Source organism: Maylandia zebra, linkage group LG3 (genome assembly GCF_041146795.1).
Source record: "Maylandia zebra isolate NMK-2024a linkage group LG3, Mzebra_GT3a, whole genome shotgun sequence".
Taxonomy (NCBI): domain Eukaryota; kingdom Metazoa; phylum Chordata; class Actinopteri; order Cichliformes; family Cichlidae; genus Maylandia; species Maylandia zebra.
Window position 1 is genome coordinate 36,988,010 of NC_135169.1, and position 22,827 is coordinate 37,010,836.

Here is a 22,827-nt window from a genome sequence, read left to right on the forward strand (position 1 = left end):
TAAAGATACACAGCAAAGATACACAGATACCATGACAGAGACTAAGGCAAAGTTTTGAGTCATTGTGATAGTGTGCGTCAGCATCCGCATCACTGGGAACACAAGACTGAAACCAGTGGCAATCGCTACAACGCTCGCCCTGACAGAGGTGGAGTTTGGATGGTAATACCTGCCTGCAGTCCTGACCTCAAACCCACTGAACACTTGGATCAGCTTTGGTGTGCTGTTTGTGCCAGAGCGACTAACACAACCACACTGGCTGACTTACAAAGAAGGAGACGCCAACAGTAGAAACAATAGGTTTGTATACCAAACTCTACTTTTTAGGATACCAACCGTCTGTACTAATAAATCAGCTGGTGTCAAACTTTGGTACCAGAACATGTCTGGATTAGAGGAAGAACAAGAGTTTCAGAGGAGTGAGCAGCGATCTTCGGATGTGTTGAAGACCAACAAACAAAGATGGCAAGACAACGGTGGTGAGCTGCAAGTTGTCTCATGCGTGTTTAAACTTTTCATAACTTGACAAAGCTCTCAGAAATAACCATGGCAACACATAAAACCTGATAAAGCACCCGGTCAATCAGAAAATATATCTAAAACCTGAAGAGTGTACAGTAGTTGAGCCTGAAATCCAAATTCACTGACAGAGCTGCAGCTAGCATCAGCAATGGAGGATGATGATGAAAAGCAAGACATCCACATCTTCTTCAGGTCATCAGGCACTAACTGAGCATTTTTACACTGGGTACACTCAGATTTCTTATTGGCATGTTACAGTAAATAAACCTTATGTGACATGGCCCATCTGTTGAGAAGTTTTTATTCATTTTGCCAAACAAAATTTGAAATTTTTGACACAAGTTTGAAGTTATTATTCAAAATTGCTGTGAAGGAATTTATTATTCCTTCGCAGCAACATCTTTCATTGGCAGATGTGATATTTCCCACAGGTGAGCTCTTTGAGAGATCACGCAAAGTTTTTTTTTAATGTATTAAACTAAAGAAATTAAGCCAACTTTTTGACTTTCAAATATTGGGATCTGCTACCCAAAGAAGTAAGCACCATCAGAGCTTAACGGCTATTAACCAGCTACCCTCACATCACATCTGGTGAAGGTGCTGGAGTGGCTAAACCACCCAAGACTCCAGGTAAAAACATCTCTGATGCTCTGCAGGACAAATCTGTCAGTGGATGATGCAATCATCTGCTTGTTACTAGAGTTATTGATCACCTTTGATTCCTCAAATACGTTTAACTAGATTCAGATGCTGCTACTGAGAGGAGGACAACAGGAAGTGTCAGTAAACACGTGCACCATCTCATGGATTACTGACTATCTGACAAACTGGACACAGTGTGTGAGGCTGGGCAGAGCACTCGCTGATTTGGTGATGTGCAGTAAGAGCCGTGATCCTTAAACATGTGCAGCAAAGTGATGTTGATTTTCCATCAGTCAGCTGTGGTGAGCACAGCGTACTTTACTGTGGTCTGCTGGGGGATCAGCACTGGAGCTGGATAAACTGATCAGGAAGGAGTAATAATGTTTAATTTTATTCTTATCAGTAGTAGTAGTAATGCTATCATCCTTTCAAGTACAGTAACAACAGCCACGATGAAGGCTGGTGTGATAAATAAAACAAAACAAAATAAATTAAAATAAAATAAAATAAATGCTTAATATCAAAAATGAAGCATTAAGGGCTGTGTGATTTGAGGCATTAGGGGGACATCTAGTGGTCTTTGAATGTTATTGCAGTCAGTTCTTTGCTGGACTTGGAAGAAGTGGCGCAAATGACTTGAAGAAAAATGTGCTGTCTAGAAGTCAGATTTGAGTTCTTTTTGTTCTGCACATTTATTTATTTATTTGTTTATTTTTATTTATTTTTATTGTAGGTGTTGCTATGATCGCACGTAAATATACCCCAAAAACTGGTGGATAGAGTCCTATATGTGACATCACTGTAACCAGTGTTTCTAAGAGGAATCTGCAATCAGCCACTCCTTTAGCTAAATCCTAACTTTGTCATCGAGAGGATTATTTTCTATTTCTCAGTTACTTGTTCATTTAGTCTGTTCATTTAGCAACAGAAAATATTGCACCAGTTCTTCAAACAGCTCAGTACAATTCATTATGAGACCACAGAGGAACATATAGATGGGGATGAATGGCGCCTCGGACAGTTATTAATGTGCACAAATCCTACAAACACGAAAATGAGGAGTGTCAAGTTGCTGTTCCACAGTTCATTATTTCATTATGTTATTTCAATTTTCAAGTTTTATTTCCAACACATTAAATGAATGTAGATAAATTCAGTCTGATTATAGTGCCTCTCTCACTTACCAACTATCCCCTGAACAATAAACATGATGAAGAATACCATGGAGATCAAATCTGACGGACAGCAGACACGATATGGTTTCATTCACAAATGACACCATGCAGCAGCAGATGTGTGCAAAACTGTTCAAAATCACTTTCTTACTTATTGGTTGAGGTATGCAAGTGTGTTGAGGTCTATCACTCTCTGGCATCATGACGAGCTAGTAATGAAGCCTACAGAGACACAAAGGAAGCCGTGAGACGAGCTCAGGTTGTCTGTATATGTCAGGTAAATCAAAGATAAGAGTGTTAGAAGGATGACAAATCAGAAAATGCGAAGTGTGTGAAAGTATTACTTAACATACAAATCAAGCTTAAAATAATACAACAGCATACAAGGACATAAATGTCTTTACTTTCATATTCTCACATGAAAGGAACCTGTTAACACACCAGCCAATGATGAACGTGTCATATTACGACATGACGTAAGATAACTTTTTAAATCGTTATTCAATATAAACCACCATCCACAGTATTCATTGCTTTTTGTTTATTCACCATAGGGTAAAGGCAAAACAAAAAAGCACGAGCAACAGGGACAGAAGAGCGAGAAGCCTAAAAGGATGTAGTTCAGGTTCATGGTCCAGAAGGCAAACAGGTAGAGTGTTTTGTCGCAGTACATATGCGGGCTCGCTGTCTTATTGTAGTTGGGCTCATAGACGGAGTAGATCCACACGTTTCCTGAAAGACAGAGCAAAAATAAAATGTTTAATATAGAAGTGAAGAGTTTCATGACTATTATTTATTTTCTTTCTCCAGTGCACTTGTGTGATTCATTAACATAACGCTGATGAATGTTTGTTATTATGGTACACCTACCATATCTGTTTCTCTCACATGCTTTATTGGTTTTTTGGTGCTGCCCATACCAAGAACTTTCATACATGAAATCAATGGGTTCCACATTATTTTATTTACCTCTGTTCACCAGCAGAGTGAATTTAAAATCAAACAATCAAGATTTGACTGAAGTGCAGACAGTGTTAGTTTATTTAACAATGCAGCAACACACATAAATAGTGTGGTCTGGAGGAGGTAACCAAGGCAACCAGTGGAAGTAACATATGAGCAGTAAGATCAGGAAGTAATTGGGTGCGAATGTCTGAAGGTTTTACCTACATGCTGAGTCTTACATTTGCTTTCTGGGAAGCAAACAAACAAAACAAAACTGCTTTCTTCCATTTTTCAGCTTACCAGCAATGAACCAGCAGAAGACGAAGAGTGAAACGAGGCAGCTCCAGGCGCTCCTGCAGTTGCGGAGACACTGAAGGATGGAGAACAGCAAGGTCACCACTCCAACCACCAGCAGGTAGATGGGAATAAAGGGCTCCCTGGGACAGTCATGGAGGTTCAATGCTCCTTTTAGGACACAGAAAAATACCTAACTGTATACATTTATGAAAATGTCTACATCTGTCTAACAGTGAGTGCACCTGTGCTTACCCATGATGAGCTGAGCAATGTGCATGACAAACAAAATCACCTGGAAACATCCTGAGACAAAAACAGAACACATATTAAAGTCATCTGTCTGATGATGGTCCTGCTGAGGTCAGCGTGGCACCAGTTCTTACCTACGACCACAAATGGAGGTCTACGTCTGTAGACGTATGTCAGTGTGTACGTGTCAAGCATCGTCTCCAATGAAAACTTCAAAAGATAAAGACACAGAAGTTCAGCTTTGTTCACGACTATCACAAGACTCAAGTGACTCAAGAATCACAGAAGCAGTAAATCTAACCAGGTGACCAAGCAAACTTTAAACAAAACCTTCCCCAAAGGGAAGTGGGTTTACACCCTGTAAATGCTGCACAAAACAAAGGCTAGGTGCACCCAAATTTTTCAACCGCATTGCTTAATCAAGTTCACTTTTTTTTTTAAGTTGCTGTCCATACAGACATTATTGATTTGTAAATGATTAACTAACAAAGTTCTTTATTTGGAGCACAGTTCTATAGGAAGGATAAGTTACTTAAAAAGTGCTTGTGCTTAAAGTGCTTTGGCACTTTGGCACTCTTTGGCAATATTGTAGACAATGTTAAACTTAATCACATCGGCCTCCTCTGACGACCTGTTTGCTGCTGACTGCTGCTTAAAGGCAGTGGGGAGAGGGGAAACTTGGGCAGTGCATTTAGCGCAGCATATAATGAGCTTTCTGGATACACTGTGCTTTTTCAGCGTTGATGGCTCTGTGTCAGAGCACTGGCTATGAATTTCAGACAGATCAGGCCTTAACGAAAAAGTTATCAATCCTTCTTTTCATCTTTTCTCATTACCCACAGCTACATCCACTTCTGTCGGGCCTAGGCTACTCACTAGGGCTGGGTATCATCACTGATTTCTATAATCCATTTGATTCTGATTCACGAAGTCCCGATTCGATTTGATTCAATTTTGCCTCAGACACTCAGAAATATTATAATTATGATCATTTAGCAGTAATTTGGCATAATTTAGAAAAAATTTAATTTTAATGTAAATATTTAAAAAGTTGAAATTTCTTCGCTATTAAACAGCAGACATTACGCTTTCTTGTGGAGGTCATTTTTGAAAAACAAAAACAGTAGCCGACAGCACTGTACATAACTTGTGCGTAATAAGCCAACGAATAATGCAGAAAACAGATTTGAGACAGAAAACTGTTCTTGAAGTATACTGAGAGAGAGAGCAGCTGTGCCAGATGTGCTTTTGGTGGAAGCAAAACAGCAAAAGTAAGAGGGAATTCGTGACGATGTTTATCAAATGTGAAGCATAGTTTGGATCTTTTTTTGCTGCTGGTTCAGTCAGTTTTGGTTGGAGATCGAAAAAAAACCTGCAGCATCAGAATCTAGCGCAAAAAAAGTGACGTAAACACAAAGACCGGATCTGTGCTTTCGACTTTCAGCGTGTCCGTGTACGTGCCGTTAGGTCAGAAAACCGACATCTCGCTGATTCTGACGTTTTTATGTCGAATCCGTTAACCTGCTCTCATTTACCGTTTTAGCTGTTTGGTGGTTGTTGAAATAGTTTTGTGAGCTTTAACCTGAGATTCTGGCGTTTCTGTCAAAAATACGTTTATACTTAAAAGTCGATTCAGGATTTAATGAATCGATATTGCGTTAATCACGCTACTCACCTCCCTCTATCCGCCGCACTTTCAAATGTAGACAAGAAGAGCTACAGAAATATCTGGACCACGGCCAATCAGAGAAGTCCCGCCCCTGACTATCTCTGATTGGTTTAGACCATGATATGGGCATAATGTGTGTTTGTTGTTGTTGATTACATGGAGACTATCAGAGTGCGGAGACTTTTGTTTTTTTTTGTTTTTGCCGAATGGGGCCATTCGATTTTTGATTTTATTTTTGATTTTATTTTTTGCACTGTTGAGAAATTGGTCAAACTCTAGAGCCCCGCCTTTTCACTCAAATGATGATGCTGCTCAACCCATTTGTTGGTTGGGCAGCAGAGTTGAGTGCGATGTTTGTGCCCATGAAAAACTTACCAAATCTTCTCTGCCAATGCCGAACAGTTTCTTTTGCTCCTGTTTTGCAATTCTGATTGGCTACCTGTTTTGTGCCATGTTTGACTGATCTGAAGAGGGCCTATGGCACAGTTTGGAGCAAGCCCTTGTACCATCTCCATATTAAAGGCCAAGCCCCATGGGCTACAACCACACTGAAAAAAGGCCGAACTGGAAGACCAACACAGAGGCTGGATGATAAGAGGCATTAGGGGGACATCTAGTGGCGTTTGAATATTATTGCAGTCAGCCAAGTGTGTTTTCTCTCAGGCACAGTGTGTAAATGTTATAAATCTAAAAAGAAAAGGCTCAGCCAGATGAAAGCTACAGTATGTTTCAGTACTTGAGCTGTTGCACTAAATAAGAAAAAACAGTCAGTTTTACTTCTCTCAGTTAGTTTGAGGACTTTAATTTGTTTACTCATGCCAGGATTAGTGACCTCCAATTAGTGCAGGTGATGACATAATTTACAGTCTCACTAATTCTAAAAGTCCAGTAAATAACCCTCTGCAGTTTGATCTTTTTGACTCCGAAAGTCAAAGCAGTGCCTGCACACATACCTGAAAGTAAGAAGGTAGTCCTCCCACCTAAAGAACTGCAGACCACATCTGCAGAATCCCATAATTTCAAACAGTACAGACTCACGGTGATTAAGAAATATCAACAGCAACATTAAAACATTCAAAGTTTACCATGTTCCTACTTTTTGCAGCTCAACATCTTGAGGTTAATGTGAAGTCTAACAGGGCAGAGGTAAGACTTGTTGGCGACAGCTACATCTGCCTATAGCTCAGAGGACTCACACTCGAGCGGAGAACTCAGCGGAGGAACTCGGTGAAGAAGAGAGAAGGTTAGTTTATATTTCCTGGTAATGATTTGCAAACTTGGTGGATAAAGGAAAGAGCAATCATGCTTGTAGAGTGGGGTTCATGTAGCACGTCTGCTTCAGGTTAGGCAATCTCAAACACGAGTACAAAGAGGAGGAAGTCAGAAGATTTTCTCCTCCTTGTACATGTTTCTGTTGCTCTTCAAGTCACTGACTTTAGCTGAATACTGGCTGCATACTGAACATATGTTCACGACTCTTACCCAAGGCACTCCAGCTCCCACTGGGAGAGGAGGTTTTTGCAGGGGGGCAAAGACTTTGAGATCCACTCAGCCTCCTGCTGGACACAGTCTTCCTCGACTTCAAGCTAGTCAGTGCTGACGTGTCTGTGATAGAAAGTCAAAAACAGTGCAGCCACAGACATGAAACCACAGATGTACAGGAGGTGAACACAAACATCAACATGATGTTTGAAATCAGCTCAAAGCAGGAGCAAACACTGAAAGGATCTCACAGTGACGAATACACAGGAGAATAAGCACAAAGCAATCAATGAGCTTCAAACAGGAACACATTAAAAGGACCTCATACCTGAGCTCTGTATTCATTTGTCACGGCTTCATTTTTAAGATGAGCTTTTGACCGTTTTGGTTACAAATAATGGTTTGTTCAGAGCTGCTTCTCTGCAGTGTCACCTTACAAAAAGCCCATCCAGTGAACTGATGGGAGTTTACACCTCTGACAGCATCAGCCTCTCTAATTTATAGATCCATAAGAGATAAATTTACTGAATTTTCCAGAGGAACCCACCCGAGGGATTTATAGTTCTATCTAAATAAGTTGATGAAGAAAATGTCCCAACATGATGATGTAAATCAAACATGCTTTCAGAGTGAGTCTCCAACACGTGAGGAAAACGGGAATCAAGTGAAAATCTGGACTTTCCTAATGAAAGTTTGTCAAACACGATTCCAAATCACTGACTTCCTTTTAAAGTCTCCACAAATAAGTCACTGCCATCTTGCGGCCACAAGATGGCAGTGACGTAAAGGTTGGCTGCAAAGAGGGAGACAGAAGCTGTTTAATATGAAAGCAGAGAGAGCTTTACTTGTTAATTCATGTGTAACTTAAAACTAAGTCATCCTGGACAAAACTGCCTTTTTTCCAGGCTTCTGAGACTGAGTGGCTCCAGTCTGCTCATTCGATCAGTTTTGATTGGTGGAATCCTGCAGAAATGATCGTCCTCCTGGAAGGCTCTCCTCTCTCCACAGAGCAACGTCGGAGCTCTGTTACAGTGACCATCAGGTTCTTGGTCACCTCCCTGACTGGTCAGGCAGAGAGCTCTAGGAAGAGTCCTGCTGGTTTACAAACGTCTTCCCTTTAGAGATGAAGCTGCTGAGTTCACTGGGACCTCCACGCCTTGATACAATCCTGTCACAGAGATCAGCAGACAATTCACTGGACTTATTGTGTGCAGAATTTTGAGATGAAAAGTGAATTTAATCCATTTTGGAGTAAGACTGAAATGACAAAATATGACACAATGGCTGAGAATACTTTCCAGATGCATTCCAAGTTTCTCCATTCAATTTACATTTTATTAGCAGGAAAACTGAATGCTGCTATCAGATTTATAAGTGCCTGAAATAATAATTACTAAACGTAGATGCTGATTTAAAAAAGACAAAACAATTTTATAGTAAAACTTTTATTCGGTTTTTTCAAGTCAAAAACAAAGAACAGATACAGAATGAGATCATGACTTGATTTCTATACAGTGGCAACTTTAATTTAAACCTTCCTTTGCCCACACATGTAAAGTCATTCCTCAGCTTTACACTCTGCATCACCCTTCATTCACTCACGCACACACTCCCATTCATTCATTCGCACTGGGAGTCCCGATGACCTGCATTGAGAGAACAGCACATATTTAAGACTACAGGATTGGATGCAGACATAGCGTCCACCGAGATATTTACTGAGTGCAGTCACCAAACCTGGGTTCTGTCAAAGGCCAGAGGGATGCAGTCCTTTAAATTCAACACCCATTGGGGAAGCAGTGTTTTACAAAAGTAGACATTTGAAGATTTTCAGAACAAAACCCAACCGATGCCTCGGGACTCCCAATCACATCCAACACCTGCTCTCCTCCCTATGATTCCCCTCGTCACAGGTACACTTGTAGAAAGAAAAAAAACAAACACTGATTTTCAGAAATGAGGATCACTCATGGATGAAGAGGGAAAAGGGAAGGGGATCCAGCAAGTCCAAAATATTCAGATGAGTTTTTCCATCAGGGGTACAGACTGTTCCCTGACATCATCAAAGCACGAGAGAAAGCACCCGCACTGAAAAGAAAGCTCACACTAATGTAGTGGGTAACAGTGTTTTAAAGAGAGGCCAAAGGCGCCGTTTCTCTGGACGATCTCCGCTTTCAAAGAAAAAACAAAATCGTTACTCTTACCGAGGACAAAATAAAAATAAGTTCAACCTTTCCTCTTTCACAACCTGGTGACATCGGTCAAAATGCGATACAGCTGAGAGTGAACAGAAAAGTAAGTCGTGAGTGGGAGAAAAATGTAAAAATAAAGCACTCCTCCTTCACCCCCTGCCCTCTTCATCCACAGTGTGTGAACATGAGCCTCCTGGAAACAGGTTTATAAAAATCACCAAAAGCAAACAAGTGAAAAGCCAAAAAGAAGTCTTACTTTGTCTCTATTCACACAGAATAGTAGTTAACTTTCTTTCTTAAATAGTCCAAATAAACCTGTGTACAAATCAACTATCAGAGATGGGACAATGATTAGTGAAAAGCCAGATGGATGTGGGAAAAAAATGCTCAAACTAAAGCTTGATCAAAATGTATCAACATGTGTTACTCATGCAAACAGTGACAGAAGCAGCAATGCCAAACTAGTATCCCTCATCCACGGCTGCCCCATTTCCTCCTGAACTCAAAAGTAAAGACAATCCTTCTATTTTATTTAATAGAAATCTTTAAATTCTCCCGCATCAGGGGAAGATCATTTGGAAAAGTTTTCTTCTTTTTCTTGCTTTTGATGCACAAGTCTCCAAAATAGCAGAGGACAATAGGATGCTGGCGGGTGTTTATGACATCATTCAGCGCTCTGGGGTGTGAAGGAGGAAGAGTGCGAGGCCGATGGGTACATACGCTTATGCAGTCGAAGATGCTCTGAATGAGAAGCGTCTTTTTTTGTATAAACTGCATGCCAGTTTCTCTCTCCTGTAATGGATGCGTTAATGGAGACGACATGTTTTAATGTAATTGCACTCGAGCCCCCAAAACAACTGGCAGCAAGTGTTCTTCTACAAAAGCAGGAGAAAAAAAAAAAAAAAAAAAAAAATTGGGCAGGGGGTCTCACAAGACACACCTCGGTGAAATGTGCAGTAAACAAAAAGGCGCAGGCTAACCCTCCTCGATTTTCCTTCCAGCTTATGCTTTTGGTGATGAATACAATCTGCTTAGCTTTTCGGAAAAGGCTTTTGGCAATATGTACGCGTTCCAGGAACCAAAAAAAAACAAAAAACAACCATTTAATTAATAAGAGCAAGAGAGAGAGACTGGATGCAGGACACTATAAAGTTAAAAAGAGACTCATTTCCCCCTCCACAGTTTAAATATTCACCACATCTTCCTCTCCTTTTCATCCTCTTGAGGGATTCTCAGTTTTGCTTCAACACCCCAAGTGAAAATTAAAAAACTATTTCAAAAAGGCAGCCTTTTTTCCTTCAGGCAAAGCAGTTCAAGTCTTTCACATAATAGTTTTGAACTTTTTTTTGGGGGGGGGGGGGGGTTAAAGATGAGGGGGTGGCAGCTCCTTCGGATGGTCCCAGGCTTGAGTTTTCCTCACAGGAAATGATCACAGCTGGGACCCTCCAGTGGCTAAAAGCTCCGTCACCTCCAGCTGTTTAAAGATGCTGTCTGTTTAGTTGTCTCCCACGAGGCGATGGAGCTTCGTCCCCGTTCTGTTATTTCTTTTAGCCGCCTCCCCTTCTCCTGCGCAGCTCATCAGTTGTTCTCCTCGTCGCTGTCGTCAGGGCTGATGGCCGGGCTGTAGGTGGGGGAGGTGGGGCTGTATCCAGGGGAGGTGGGGCTGTATGTCGAGCCTTTGGGACTAGTCGGCGAGTACGTGGGAGATGTGGGTGAGTATTTGGGTGAAGTTGGGGAGTAAGTGGGGGATGTAGGAGAGTATTTGGGGCTGGTGGGGGTATAGGTGGGGGAGGTGGGGGAGTAGGTGGGAGAGGTGGGGCTGTATTTTGGAGTCGTCGGAGAGTAAGTAGGAGAAGTGGGAGAGTACTTCGGCGATGTTGGGGAGTACTTGGGTGACGTGGGAGAATATTTGGGGGAGGTGGGAGTGTACTCTGGGGAGCTGGGGCTGTATGAAGGCGAGGTCGGAGTATATTTGGGTGAGGTGGGGGAGTAAGAGGGCGAGCTGGGGCTGTATGATGGTGAGCTGGGCGTATAAGTGGGCGACTGCGGGGTGTAGCGTGGACTGGAAGGCGAGTATGACGGAGAGGTGGGTGAGTACGAGGGAGAAGTGGGTGAGTAGTTGGGGCTGGTCGGGGTGTAGTTGGGAGAAGTCGGGGAGTAAGATGGCGATGTCGGGGAGTAAGATGGGGAGGTAGGGGAGTAACTGGGTGAGGTGGGGGTGTAGTTTGGTGATGTGGGGCTGTAGCTCGGGCTGGTCGGCGAGTAGGAAGGAGACGTGGGGGAGTACGAAGGGGAGGTGGGCGAATAGGATGGAGAGGTGGGGGAGTAAGAAGGCGAGGTGGGAGAGTAAGACGGTGAGGTGGGTGAATAGCTGGGCGACGTCGGGCTGTAGCTCGGCGACGTCGGACTATAGCTGGGCGAAGTGGGAGAGTAGGAGGGGGAGGTGGGAGAGTAGGAGGGAGAGGTGGGGGAGTAGGAGGGAGACGTCGGAGAGTAGGAAGGAGACGTGGGCGAATAGGAAGGAGAAGTTGGGGAGTAACTGGGCGAGGTGGGCGAGTAGGAAGGAGATGTCGGGCTGTAGTTGGGGCTGGTGGGAGAGTAAGAGGGAGAGGTGGGGGAGTAGGACGGAGAGGTAGGGGAGTAGCCCGGGCTCTGTGGGGTGTAGCCACCTGGGGAACGAGGCTCGTAGGCGGGGGAAGTGGGGGAGTAGTTTGGTGACATGGCTCCACCTAAAGAAGAAGAGACATTTTAGAGATGAGTAAGAAACCATCCAGGATGAGTCTTTGACTTTAATGCATGCAGATTTAACACAACACAACAAATGGATCTAAAGACATTATGAAGCGTGTATCCAAGGTAACTGCCCAAACAAGAGATCAAATGTGCCCAGTCAGTATCTAACCTGGAGATGGGATGTATGGGCTGGCAGGTCCCGGAGATCCTGGAGAGCCAGGAGTGGGAGACCAAGCAGGGGAGTAACCAGGAGAAAAGCCACTTGCGTCTGATGCTGCACTGGGGGAGAACCCTGCTCCTCCAGGGGTCATGCCGCTGCCTGGAGGGTAAATTAAAAATCAAACATCAGTAAATGAAGAACAAAATTAAAAAACAAACAAGAAAAAAAAAAACCCGCCCACAAAGCAATGTAGGCGCTCACACACACTTACCAACACTGGGAGACCAAGCGCCATAGGCTGGGGTAGCTCCGGTGTTCCATGGGGTCATAGCAGGGGACATGCCGCTCATGGGACTGGGCACAGTGCCGAAGAACATTCCCGTGGCTGCAAATCGGATGGAGACGGAACATTAATATCGTATAAAGAAAAAAGAAAAAGTAAAAAATAAATAAATAAATCTGCAATACAAACGATCCCTGGTTCTATCCAACAGACTTTCCCCCACTTACGTCCAGCCACGCTGATGCCGGGTATGTTTGTGGGAATCTCCATGCCGTATTTGCACTTCTCAGCGTCCAGCAGTAGGTCGAAGCAGCCCGTCCCCGCTGGTGCTAGCTGGCCAAGCATGATATTCTCTGACACACCCTTCATGGGATCGCACTCTCCATGGGATGACGCCTCCATCAACACATCCACCTAAACAGAAAATAAAAGAACATAACTATGAGGACAAAATCTTCATGATTCAGATTAAAAATAATTCAGTAGTTAGTTCTCATACCGTCTCCTCGAAGGAACACTTCATGAGCGGTCCCGTGTCTTGGCGGTTGATGCCGTGACGGGTGATGGCCATCAGGTGACCTCGGCAGGTCATGGTGTCACAGAGCAGAGCCAAGTGGCGGTAGTTGACGTAGGAACCGTCGAAGGAGATGACGTGGTACAACTCCCTCTCCAGAGCCTTTCGCACAGCCTCAATTCCCAAGACCTAACAGAGAGAAAAAGCAGGAGAGGAGAGGGGAAAGTAAATAACAAGGACAACAAAAACAAACAAAAAACAACAGTATTTTGCTCCACTGAGATAAAACCATTTTTATGCTTTTGTACCGTGAATATCTCCACAATGTCGTTGGAGGTGGTCCTGACGGGGTCGACGTCTTTCTCGCTGAGCACTCTCATGAGACTCACTCCGTCCGTCTCAAGGATCCACTCCTGCAGGGCTTTGAACTCACCGTCCTCTGTGATGATGATCTTCTTCTTGTTGTCAGTCTGGGGCAAGTGCATGTACACCTGAAGGAGAGGAGGTGCGCCTTTAACTTATAATCAGGCTTTAGGGAGGAGTTTGAGAACATTAACTTTCCTGCAGCAATCATTAAAATGTGCGTTATCCATTACCTTGCTGATCTGCTCGATGCCCTGCAGAGTCATGTCTGTCAGCATGTTGGACTCGATGCACCTCAGGAAGACGTCGTCATCCATCTTGTCCACCACCTCCTCGTCCTAGGCAGGAAACAAAAAATTAAAAATAAAGAAAATGAATAAATATAAAATCTGACTAGAGTGAATTTACTGTTATTAAAATCATCACTGCTGCTCACCTCCTGGAACTTGTTTTCATCACTGTTCATGATTCTGATTCGCAGCACCAGCTTCTCAGCGTTGTCGTCGTTGAAGATGCAGTTGAGGTCTTCTCCAAAACCTGACAGAGACGCCACAGTTACATTATGGTAAATTCATTCCGAAAAGGGAAAAAGAAAGAAAAGAAAATGTGCGTCCACACCCCACCTGCATTGATCTTCTCTGCAATCTGCTCCATAGTCAGTTTGCGATCTGTCATGTGCTTCCGGTCGAGCTCGATGCGCAGGAGCCACGGCGAGATTCGTGTCACATCGAAGTCGGGCATCTCGTAGTAGACGTTCACCCACTCCTGGTCCTCGGCCACCACCGTGTTCTGTGGGTTGGGATCGTAGTAGATGGCGGTGTTGGCCGTCACCTGAGAGAAAAAGAATCCAGCTTGTACATTAGGACCGAACAATTTTCTGAAAAATGACACTTCCTGTGGCTTCCTCTAGATCCCATCAAAATAAAGGTACATACAATGACTTCCTCTTACTTTTCTCAGTGTTGTGTGCTCCAGCCGACAGAGGATATCTTTGGCCCTCTCTGCGTCACGTGCCGCCTGACCCAGAAGGAAAACAGTCAGTGAAGGCGTCTTTGGCCTCTTCGAAATGTTGATCAACTCCTTCAGACGGGGCACACCGAGTGTTACGTTCTTGGCCGACACGCCGGCGTAGTGGAAAGTGTTCAGGGTCATCTGAGTGGCTGGCTCTCCCAGAGACTGAGCAGCCAGAGCACCCACCATCTCACCGGGGTGAGCCTGGAAAAGGAGGTGCAGGAAAACAAAATGTGATGTTCAGCTGTTCAGAAGCCTAAAAACGCTTAAACCCCTCGCGTCAATGTGCTAAACTCACAATAGACTGGTTGAACTTGGTCTCAATCTCTCCCAGCAGCCAATCGAAAGCCTCGGTGGACAGCCGGAACTCCTCAGTCATGCGCTTGGAGCACAGTGTGGAGCGCAGGTGGATGTTAAAGAGCAAGGTGGCGTTCTGCTGGGCCTGTCTACTCAGAGGGTCGTCGCCATTCACAATCACCAGCTTCTTACTCAGGTCGTGAACACCTGAGGATGCAAATGCACAAAGACTGAAATTTTGTCTACAGTGGTGTACGCTACAGAAAAAATAAACACCTTTCCTCCCTGTCAGAACACTGGAGCTATGTTGATCTAATCATTCCGCTTGTTATATAACAGGCAGGAATTCACCAAGTGGCTTTACAAAGCTTTAAGAAGCACCTGAGGCCAGGTCATGATCTCTCAGCTCCAACAGCCTCCACACGCACAATTCATCCTTGAACATAAAGAGCTGCAGCTTCAGTGAGATTTCTTATTTTTCAGCTTACCCTCGACCACTCTGAGAGGATGGAGGTCTGTCGGAGTTCGAGGGTTGATTCGGAAGATCTTCTGAGCGTTCCAGATCATTCTGGCCAGGTTGCACGGCAGCACCACCTGCAGGTGAAGCAGCATAGCAGAATGAGTATTTCTGCATTCTCAGTAGTCAAGCTGACCAGTTGTCCCACTTTATGTGGGACAATTCAGTCAGCGTCCCACATTTTGACTGGCTCCGGTTATAAAAGTGAAGACATCTCTCAGAGGAAATCTGTGGCCCATTAAAAAGAAATATGCTGATCTATGTATTTATTCTCACGAATGATTAGCAGACAGAAACATGGCCGAAAGAAAAGTGGGTGCACAAAGGTCCACAGACACTCCAGCTTTATTAATTAGTTTAATAAAAATGTGTGAATCATCTGTGCAACATGAGATTTATACCAGACGTCTAACGTCCATAGTTTTGTTTTTAGATGCATTCATGTTTACTACCTTTAGGGTTTTTGGGGGGCAGTGGAGTTAGAGAGCAGACACATCTATTACTGTGATCTCACACACCTTACTGTCACCAGTAGGGAAAATTGCTCGCAGGATCTCCCTGTCCTCCTTCATCTTATCAAACTCCCTTTCCAAGGTGCCCTGGACATGAGCATTGGTCATCACGTCTTTCACCACGTCTTCTTGCAGCGTTCGCCTCAGTGCTCGCTCATTTGTGCAATCAAACTTGAACCTGGAAATACCAGATGAGGCATGTTAACCACTTCAAAAAAAATGAATAAAATGCTCAGCACAGATCTTAAAATCATTTTAAAACACCACTTCTGTGATTGAACACATGCAGGTGTCAGGTGCGTGACTCACTTCTTTTCGAAGGCTTTGTGCGAGGGTTTCACTGTTGCCAGATTTTGGAACTCTACATTCTCTCCTGCCAGGCCGTCCTCACCGTATCGCAGCTGCACCACCTGATTGATGGAGTTCCGCACTGTGCCATCATACTTCACCATCACAGACTCCATAGACTTGATCAGACGACGCTGGATGTAACCTATAAATGGGGCAATTTTTTTTTTCCTTAAACATCTTGTCCTGCGTTTAAATTTTATTCTCCATTTTTTGGTCAGACTGCACAGACTTACCAGTCTCAGCTGTCTTGACAGCTGTATCAATCAGACCCTCTCTGCCTCCCATGGCGTGGAAGAAGAATTCTGTTGGTGTCAGGCCGGCCAGGTAGGAGTTCTCCACAAAACCTCTGCTCTCAGGACCGTAGTCATCCTTGATGAAGTGAGGCAATGTGCGATGTTTGAAGCCAAACGGGATTCTCTTACCCTCCACGTTCTGCTGCCCCACCACAGCAATAACCTGAATAAGGAGGAAAGACAAGTCGAGTGTCTCGAACTCCAATCAAATCCAATTACTCTAATGCAAGGTGGTAAGGAGGACTCCTTTACCTGTGAGATGTTAATCTTTGAGCCCTTAGATCCAGCCACCACCATGGACTTGAAGTTGTTGTACTCGGACAAAGACTTCTGGGCAGAGGATCCCGTTTTGTCTCGAGCATCGTTAAGGATGCGATTCACCTGGTTCTCAAAGGTCTGCCTCAGTGTGTTACCAGGGGTCGGCTCCAGCTCGTTGTTATGAGCTTTCTCAATGACCTGGCAGACAGAGAGTCAAAGAAATTATTTTCCTGTATAAAATTTCACTCTATTATCTGCAAAAACTGGTGAACCAGCTGAATAAGAATCAGCCTCGAGTTTGAGACGTTTATGAAACATTGTTCTTACTTCTATCACATCCTGTTTGGCTTTCTTGATCGTATTCTGGATGTCAAGGTACGTCTTGGCATCAGCAATGGAGTCACCAATACCAATGGAATGACCTGTTAAAATAGAAGGGCTTATTATGAAAACAATCAATTTGGGAATATTTATTTAATGTCTATTCAGAAATATAGCGATAAAGCTCCACTTCTGATTTCGTACCCTCGATGAGCAGCCAGTTGTTGACCACAGTCTGAATGTTGGAGTAGAAGAGTCGGGTGATATCATGGCCCATTTCCAGGTAGGAGATGTGGACGAGGGAGCCAGCTGATGTTCCCAGGGACTTCTTACACAGGATGCCCATGATCAGCTCACCATTCTCCACTATAACCTGATGAAAGAGATCATAAATAGTTTACTTATAGTGTAATAAGTTTCCAGTCTGTAACTGATACATAGACGGTCTGGCCTTTGTACCTTAGTGTCGCCGGGTGATATGTGCTTATAAGGACCGCTGTCCTCGTCGTCAGGGTGGGTGCTGTGTGTGCGGATCACATTAATGTGTCCTGGAATGATAAGACTGAAGATCTGCTTGCCAGTCCACAGGGGACGAGGTTTGAGAATGGCCGGCTGAGGCATTTTCCCATCCCAGGTGGAGAGGAACATGAGGAGATTCATCACTTCACCCTGTAACGGGGATAAAAGAATTAAATGAGTGCAAAAGGCACTGTGCATTTAGGATCCTTTAAGAGAAAGAACTGCTGGTGATGAAACGAATCTCCTTACCCTCTCCAAGAAGACGTCCCTTTTGGTGAATTTGCGAACAGCAGTCAGAGTGTCCTGCACGATACCCATGACGGGCCTGTTGGACTGCGGTGTGACGATCATACGAGGCACCATGGCCAACTCTTGAATCTCTGCCCTCGTCTCCAGCGACTGTGGCAGGTGGAGGTTCATTTCATCGCCGTCAAAGTCAGCATTGTAGGGCGTGGTGACACTGGATGGAGACGAAATGTTAGAAACGCTAAAACACTTGTATTACAGCTATTTGCAACTGACAGCGTTAGGAACTGCTAATAACAAATATAGTAAAAGATTTACTAAACATAACGAATTCAAGATACTCAGATTACTTTCAAGACAAGAAGATGAGTCATTGAGTACCTGAGGTTGAGTCGAAATGTGGACCACGGCAGAATCCGCACCCTGTGCCCCATCATAGACATTTTATGTAGTGTAGGTTGTCGGTTGAAAATGACAATGTCCCCGTCACACATGTGTCTCTCCACCTACACAGAAAATAGTGCTTTTTAGTCTGAACACATACACAGGATTGCAAATCAAGTCAGGCTTTAATTATGTATTTTTTCCTTCTTACCTTGTAGCCAATTTGCAGATGAAGATCACTTGGTTTTGGGTGAAATCGCAGGTCAATTCTGTCTCCATTGTCGCGGATGATGTATTTGGCTCCGGGATACTGGCTGTTTCCTCGTCGTACCAGTTCTTGCAATCTGATAGACATAATCCGAACGAATTAGCTGACACAAGTTCACTTCAAATTAAAAAATTCTTGAAGGCACAAATCATTACGTTAAATGAAAATGTACCTGTCTATATTGAAAGGTGTGACAATTTCTGGGAAGGTCATGTTGGCAGCAATGGATCGTGGTACGCCCACTTGGTCAATTTGCAGGTTGGGATCTGGGGTGATGACGGTTCGAGCTGAGAAGTCCACACGCTTCCCCATCAGGTTACCTCGCACTCTCCCCTCCTTCCCCTTTAGACGCTGTTTTATGGACTTGAGAGGGCGGCCAGACTTTTGCATCGCCTGATGTAGAAAAACATTGGTTATAGCAGATGATAATGAGCTCACGTGAATGTTTATCTGTTTCGTTATGGTGCCAGAAAGTACACACATACTCTTGGCAAGCCTGGCAATTCATTGTCCACCATAGTGGCAACATGAAACTGAAGCAGCTTCACATCTTCAGCTATGACGTGAGCAGCCGCACCACTCTGCTCGTTTCTTTTAAGCTGGTTGTTGATTTTGACGATGTCGGCCAGTTTGTGGGTCAAGTCATCCTTTAAAACAGAAGTTAAGTAAGTCATGATGATTTAGGATGCTCTCACATATATGGGAGGGGGGAAAAAAAAGTCTCGGTTGTCCTTTACCTGGTTGCGAGCTGAGCCCTGCATCACTACAGCAGGCCTTACAGACAGTGGAGGCACAGGCAGCACAGTTACAATCATCCACTCTGGTCGGGCGAACTTGGGGTCCATGCCCAAGATGATGTCTTCTTCATCCGCGATGCGCTTGAAGATCTCATGCACACGCTCAGGACTCAGCAAGATTTTCTTCTCCTGCGAGTCCTCATTAACGTGTTTCCACTCAGCATACAACTCCAAGCCGGAGCGTTTAATGCGTGGTTGATAGCGTCCACAGCCCCCGTGACCCTATGTAAACCATAAGGGAAGGATGAGGTTAAATAGCTGAGCCATTCCACGAATGTTTGTACACGGTGACTAAAAGGCCCCACCCAAATACCTTCTCCTTGGTGAGATCCTCCTCCGTCTCCTGCTGCTCCATTCCAAATTTGTTGTCCATCTCCTCTCCGCCTTCACAGATGTTTTTTCCTTTGCACAACTCGTAGACGTGGGTCAAACGCTTCCTGGGTTGTCCTTTGGATTTTGCGAGGATGTCTTTGATCTTGGGATTGTTCTATAGGTTAACAGTAATGGATTAAGGTGTTTTAAGAATCCAAACTTGAAACATCAGGACAGAAATAAGATTTTTTTTTCTAGTGAAACGTCAGTACTGTATTATTACTACTTACTGAATCCACTAGCAGCTTGGAGCAAAAGAAGCAGACACACCGAAGAACCTTCATAATCTTTGATATGAAGCCAACGTGGAAAACTGGTTTTGCTAGTTCTATGTGGCCAAAGTGACCTGGACATTCAGTCATGTTGCCTGAAGAAAGAGAAGCAATGTAAACAATATGACATCATGGCCCACCTTTAAAAGAGTATATAGGGACAATAAATGCTAAATTGACGATACCTGCACATGTCTGACATCTCCCAGTTCGCTCTATGACCCCTTGTCTCGGATCCATAAGGCCACTAAGTTTCGGACGTCCTCCTTCTGTTGTTTCGGGGTACTTGATTCCCCATTCTGTGACGGACATCCGTCTCTGGGGAGAAAACAAAGCAAAGTAAATTACTTTCTTCACATTACTGATCATGTCTCAAAAATCGATACATATTCATTTTGTAAGTTCTTTCAATAATGTAATAACGTAAAATATAATAAAGTAAAAAGTAACACGTGTACACACCACGTAACACGTGTTGTTTCGCTAACAACTGTGCGTGAAAAACATGAATCTCTGCCCACGATAACTTCATATTGAAATTTTAGCTATATGGAAAAAAAAAAAAAAAAAATCACCAAAAATGCAAACCAAGAAACTGATCAAATATCAGTCATGTCACGCTTAAAAAACAACCTTCAGGTTTAAAAATGCTCTGAATTTATTGAAGTAACGATGCCTTTATTGTGCATACAGAGTTAAAATTCAAACACGCAATGAACACATCAAAGAGCTTCACAGACACCAAAATACCATCTCCACACTGGGCCCAGTTATCAATACGCCTTAATAAAATGGGGTTTCATTCATGTGATAGCATAGATTTATTTAAATAATGATGTTCTTTAAGTTCACAAACTTCCTGCAACATGCTAGTTAGCTCAAGCTACTTACTTACTGTTAGCTAGCTAGGCTACGCTAACAATAGGATTTCCCCATTGTAAACGGAACCATGTCGTTGCCCCATATTTTAAATTACACTATAACTGAAGACACTAATGTAACGTATGTGATATGTAATATAATTTAAAATACGAAAATCCCACCCTCCATAAATAAAACCTACAAGTTCATCTGGGCTGATGATGCCGAATTGAACTCTCTTGATCGTGCGCAATGGGCATGCGCTGTCGCCGGAGGGCGGTCCGTGCATCCTGTCTATTCAAAGAGACGCGTCCTTCCTCGGCACGCCGCTTTGTGAGCAGGAACAGCCTTTAAATTGTCACCACGACTCTGGTCAGGCCGCCAACGGTGACCGGAAAGTCTCCGAAGGCGATAGTCCAGGGACCTCTGCTGTCGGTTGCCTTTAAAGCCGAGTTAATTTTGTTTAATCATATATAAGCTGACTACCAACTGTTCCCCTCCCTTTTTTTGATCCACACTCTGGAGCGCTCTAAGCGCTACTGAATGTTGAGAGGTCCAACGCTTGCTTATATAGATTGAGTCTTACTACGGGTTGGCCCACTCACAAAGACAGGGGCTGACTCTTCGGAAGGTGGGACGTGGATACCCGTAGTAAAACGCTCATTGGCCATTCAAGCCAGTTAAATGAATAATCTATTTTATTGCACGTAAAACCAATTGGAGGGCACGCTTGTTTTTGTCAGCGAATGAAAGCTAAAGGCGGGCGTTGATTTAATCCAAGCTAATTCCTATTGGCTACATCAAGCAAGAATAGGCGGTGTTGAGCATATTTTACATCCAAAATGTGAATATTCAATTTAAAGCCTTCGGATTCGTTCTTTTTCTCGTTAATATTTAGTAGCTGAAAAGAGTTGACCAATGACTGCGAAGATATGAAGCTTCTTATAATAATTTCACCAAAACCCGCCTCGTTTCCGATGTTTGCCGAATGTTGCCGATGTGAATTTCTTCCCTCTGAGCAAAAATAAAAAAAATCTCTCTTCCCTCGTTCGTCTCGCTGTGGATCAGCCTGGGCTCTAAGAAAAGAGGCTCAGAGCTGAGGCCTGTAAATGTCTGTAGTGAAACAGGGAAAATAGTCGACAAATATTACATTTTCACTTCAGAAACATTGTTTATTGGATTATATTTCGATCTCTTTTAAGAAATGCGTCGACGTTTTGGCTTTTTGACTTGTGCATTTTTGGATCTCTGGGACTTTGAATGCAAGCCTCAGACTCGACTGCGAGGGATGGCTGCATATTGAACTGGATTTTCCCGCACGCCCTTTAGGAAAGTCTCGGGGAAGCCTCAACTGCTTATTTAACACCTGCTTCTCACCGGATTTTGACTATTTTCACTTATATCTGTAATATGCTCGCTTTGTATTGAATCATAATGTTAAATTGTTGATTCGCTTTAAAATATTTTTGTTAAAACGAGAAACCCTACAAAGGCCACGTTTCGAAAGCAGGCTGAAATGGCGGTTAAGTTGCATTATTTGGCCACTAATTTTACCGACGAACGGCGAGTGTTATTTAAAGTGTAATGGTTGCAACTCGTTTACAAGCCCGCTGATTCCATTTTTAAATTTCTAGAGTTATTATTTGGCTTTCTTGGGTAAAGCAGTCGATTGGTTAGCTTAACGTCGGACTATTTACCAGCAATGACGGTATGTTCCCTGATGTTTTTTGCCCTGCTATTTCACGTACCATCAACAGTTTATTATATTTATCCCATAATGGTATTATTATATCGTAGTGTTAAAAAGTGCCGTTAACGTGAGGCTCCCTGTGTTTTAGCCTTCTTCGGTTTAGCCCTGTATTTGCCATAATGGCACAAAACGATGTTTACCGGTTAATTACTGGCTAATGGTACCATGCTTGTTTACATGCTGAGGTTGTTGAAAACGCGTTGATTTACTATACCACCTTTATTTTTGCTTTTCAAACGCTACCGTGAGGAATATAATTAAGGCTATCACAGTTAGCGCTCAACATGGCGGTTGTATGCTTCTTGTTGTGAACGAGAAAAGATGGAGGTCTGGAATATTCTTGTTGGCTAACTTGACCAGTCAAATACCCACGTATTTGTTTTTATATTAAACCGCCGAACACAGTATTAAAATGAGCCCTGTGAATATTTTAGCTTTACTTTTAAATCGTTAGGTTATTTCAGAGGTAGAAAGTGCTCGTTTACGTTTGCCAGTGACGATTTGAACACTGTCGACTCTTCGTCGGTGGAGAAAGTTGAAGCCATTTTGCTAACAACGTGCATATTAGTCTG

The 22,827-nt window shown here is 43.5% G+C and overlaps 2 protein-coding genes across 2 annotated transcripts; both read right to left on the reverse strand.

Moving 5' to 3' along the window:
- Positions 1-2,865: 2,865 nt before the first annotated feature.
- Positions 2,866-5,591, reverse strand: LOC143416520 (transmembrane protein 272-like). The gene is made up of 5 exons (XM_076881794.1): positions 5,506-5,591; positions 3,965-4,040; positions 3,834-3,884; positions 3,585-3,749; positions 2,866-3,071 (listed from the first exon to the last, which is right to left on the reverse strand). Exons 2-5 carry the CDS (start codon positions 4,023-4,025, stop codon positions 2,881-2,883), a joined length of 468 nt encoding a protein of 155 aa, XP_076737909.1. The 5' UTR covers positions 4,026-4,040; positions 5,506-5,591; the 3' UTR covers positions 2,866-2,880.
- Positions 5,592-8,410: 2,819 nt separating this feature from the next.
- On the reverse strand, positions 8,411-21,030 carry polr2a (RNA polymerase II subunit A). Its single transcript, XM_004562710.5, has 29 exons — positions 20,708-21,030; positions 19,830-19,962; positions 19,603-19,739; positions 19,314-19,487; positions 18,941-19,222; positions 18,689-18,850; positions 18,376-18,596; positions 18,147-18,279; positions 17,933-18,057; positions 17,555-17,765; positions 17,246-17,455; positions 16,991-17,159; positions 16,793-16,887; positions 16,460-16,663; positions 16,148-16,370; positions 15,873-16,056; positions 15,570-15,741; positions 15,023-15,128; positions 14,536-14,741; positions 14,178-14,441; positions 13,850-14,057; positions 13,663-13,763; positions 13,460-13,564; positions 13,172-13,354; positions 12,849-13,052; positions 12,577-12,763; positions 12,338-12,451; positions 12,076-12,225; positions 8,411-11,902 (listed from the first exon to the last, which is right to left on the reverse strand). The coding sequence occupies exons 1-29, from the start codon at positions 20,792-20,794 to the stop codon at positions 10,752-10,754; spliced, it is 5,901 nt and encodes a 1,966-aa protein (XP_004562767.1). The 5' UTR covers positions 20,795-21,030; the 3' UTR covers positions 8,411-10,751.
- Positions 21,031-22,827: the final 1,797 nt, after the last annotated feature.

Excerpts from the sequence above, each read along its gene's own strand:
- LOC143416520 (XM_076881794.1), bottom strand. The coding sequence starts at position 4,025 with ATGCTTGACACGTACACACTGACATACGTCTACAGACGTAGACCTCCA. Across the intron at positions 3,750-3,833 it reads CATTGCTCAGCTCATCATGG|GAGCATTGAACCTCCATGAC; the intron begins GTAAGCACAGGT and ends GTGTCCTAAAAG. Across the intron at positions 3,072-3,584 it reads CTTCTGCTGGTTCATTGCTG|GAAACGTGTGGATCTACTCC; the intron begins GTAAGCTGAAAA and ends TCTGTCTTTCAG.
- polr2a (XM_004562710.5), bottom strand. The coding sequence starts at position 20,794 with ATGCACGGACCGCCCTCCGGCGACAGCGCATGCCCATTGCGCACGATC. Across the intron at positions 18,058-18,146 it reads ATCTGCAAATTGGCTACAAG|GTGGAGAGACACATGTGTGA; the intron begins GTAAGAAGGAAA and ends TTTTCTGTGTAG. Across the intron at positions 15,742-15,872 it reads CACAAAGCCTTCGAAAAGAA|GTTCAAGTTTGATTGCACAA; the intron begins GTGAGTCACGCA and ends TGGTATTTCCAG.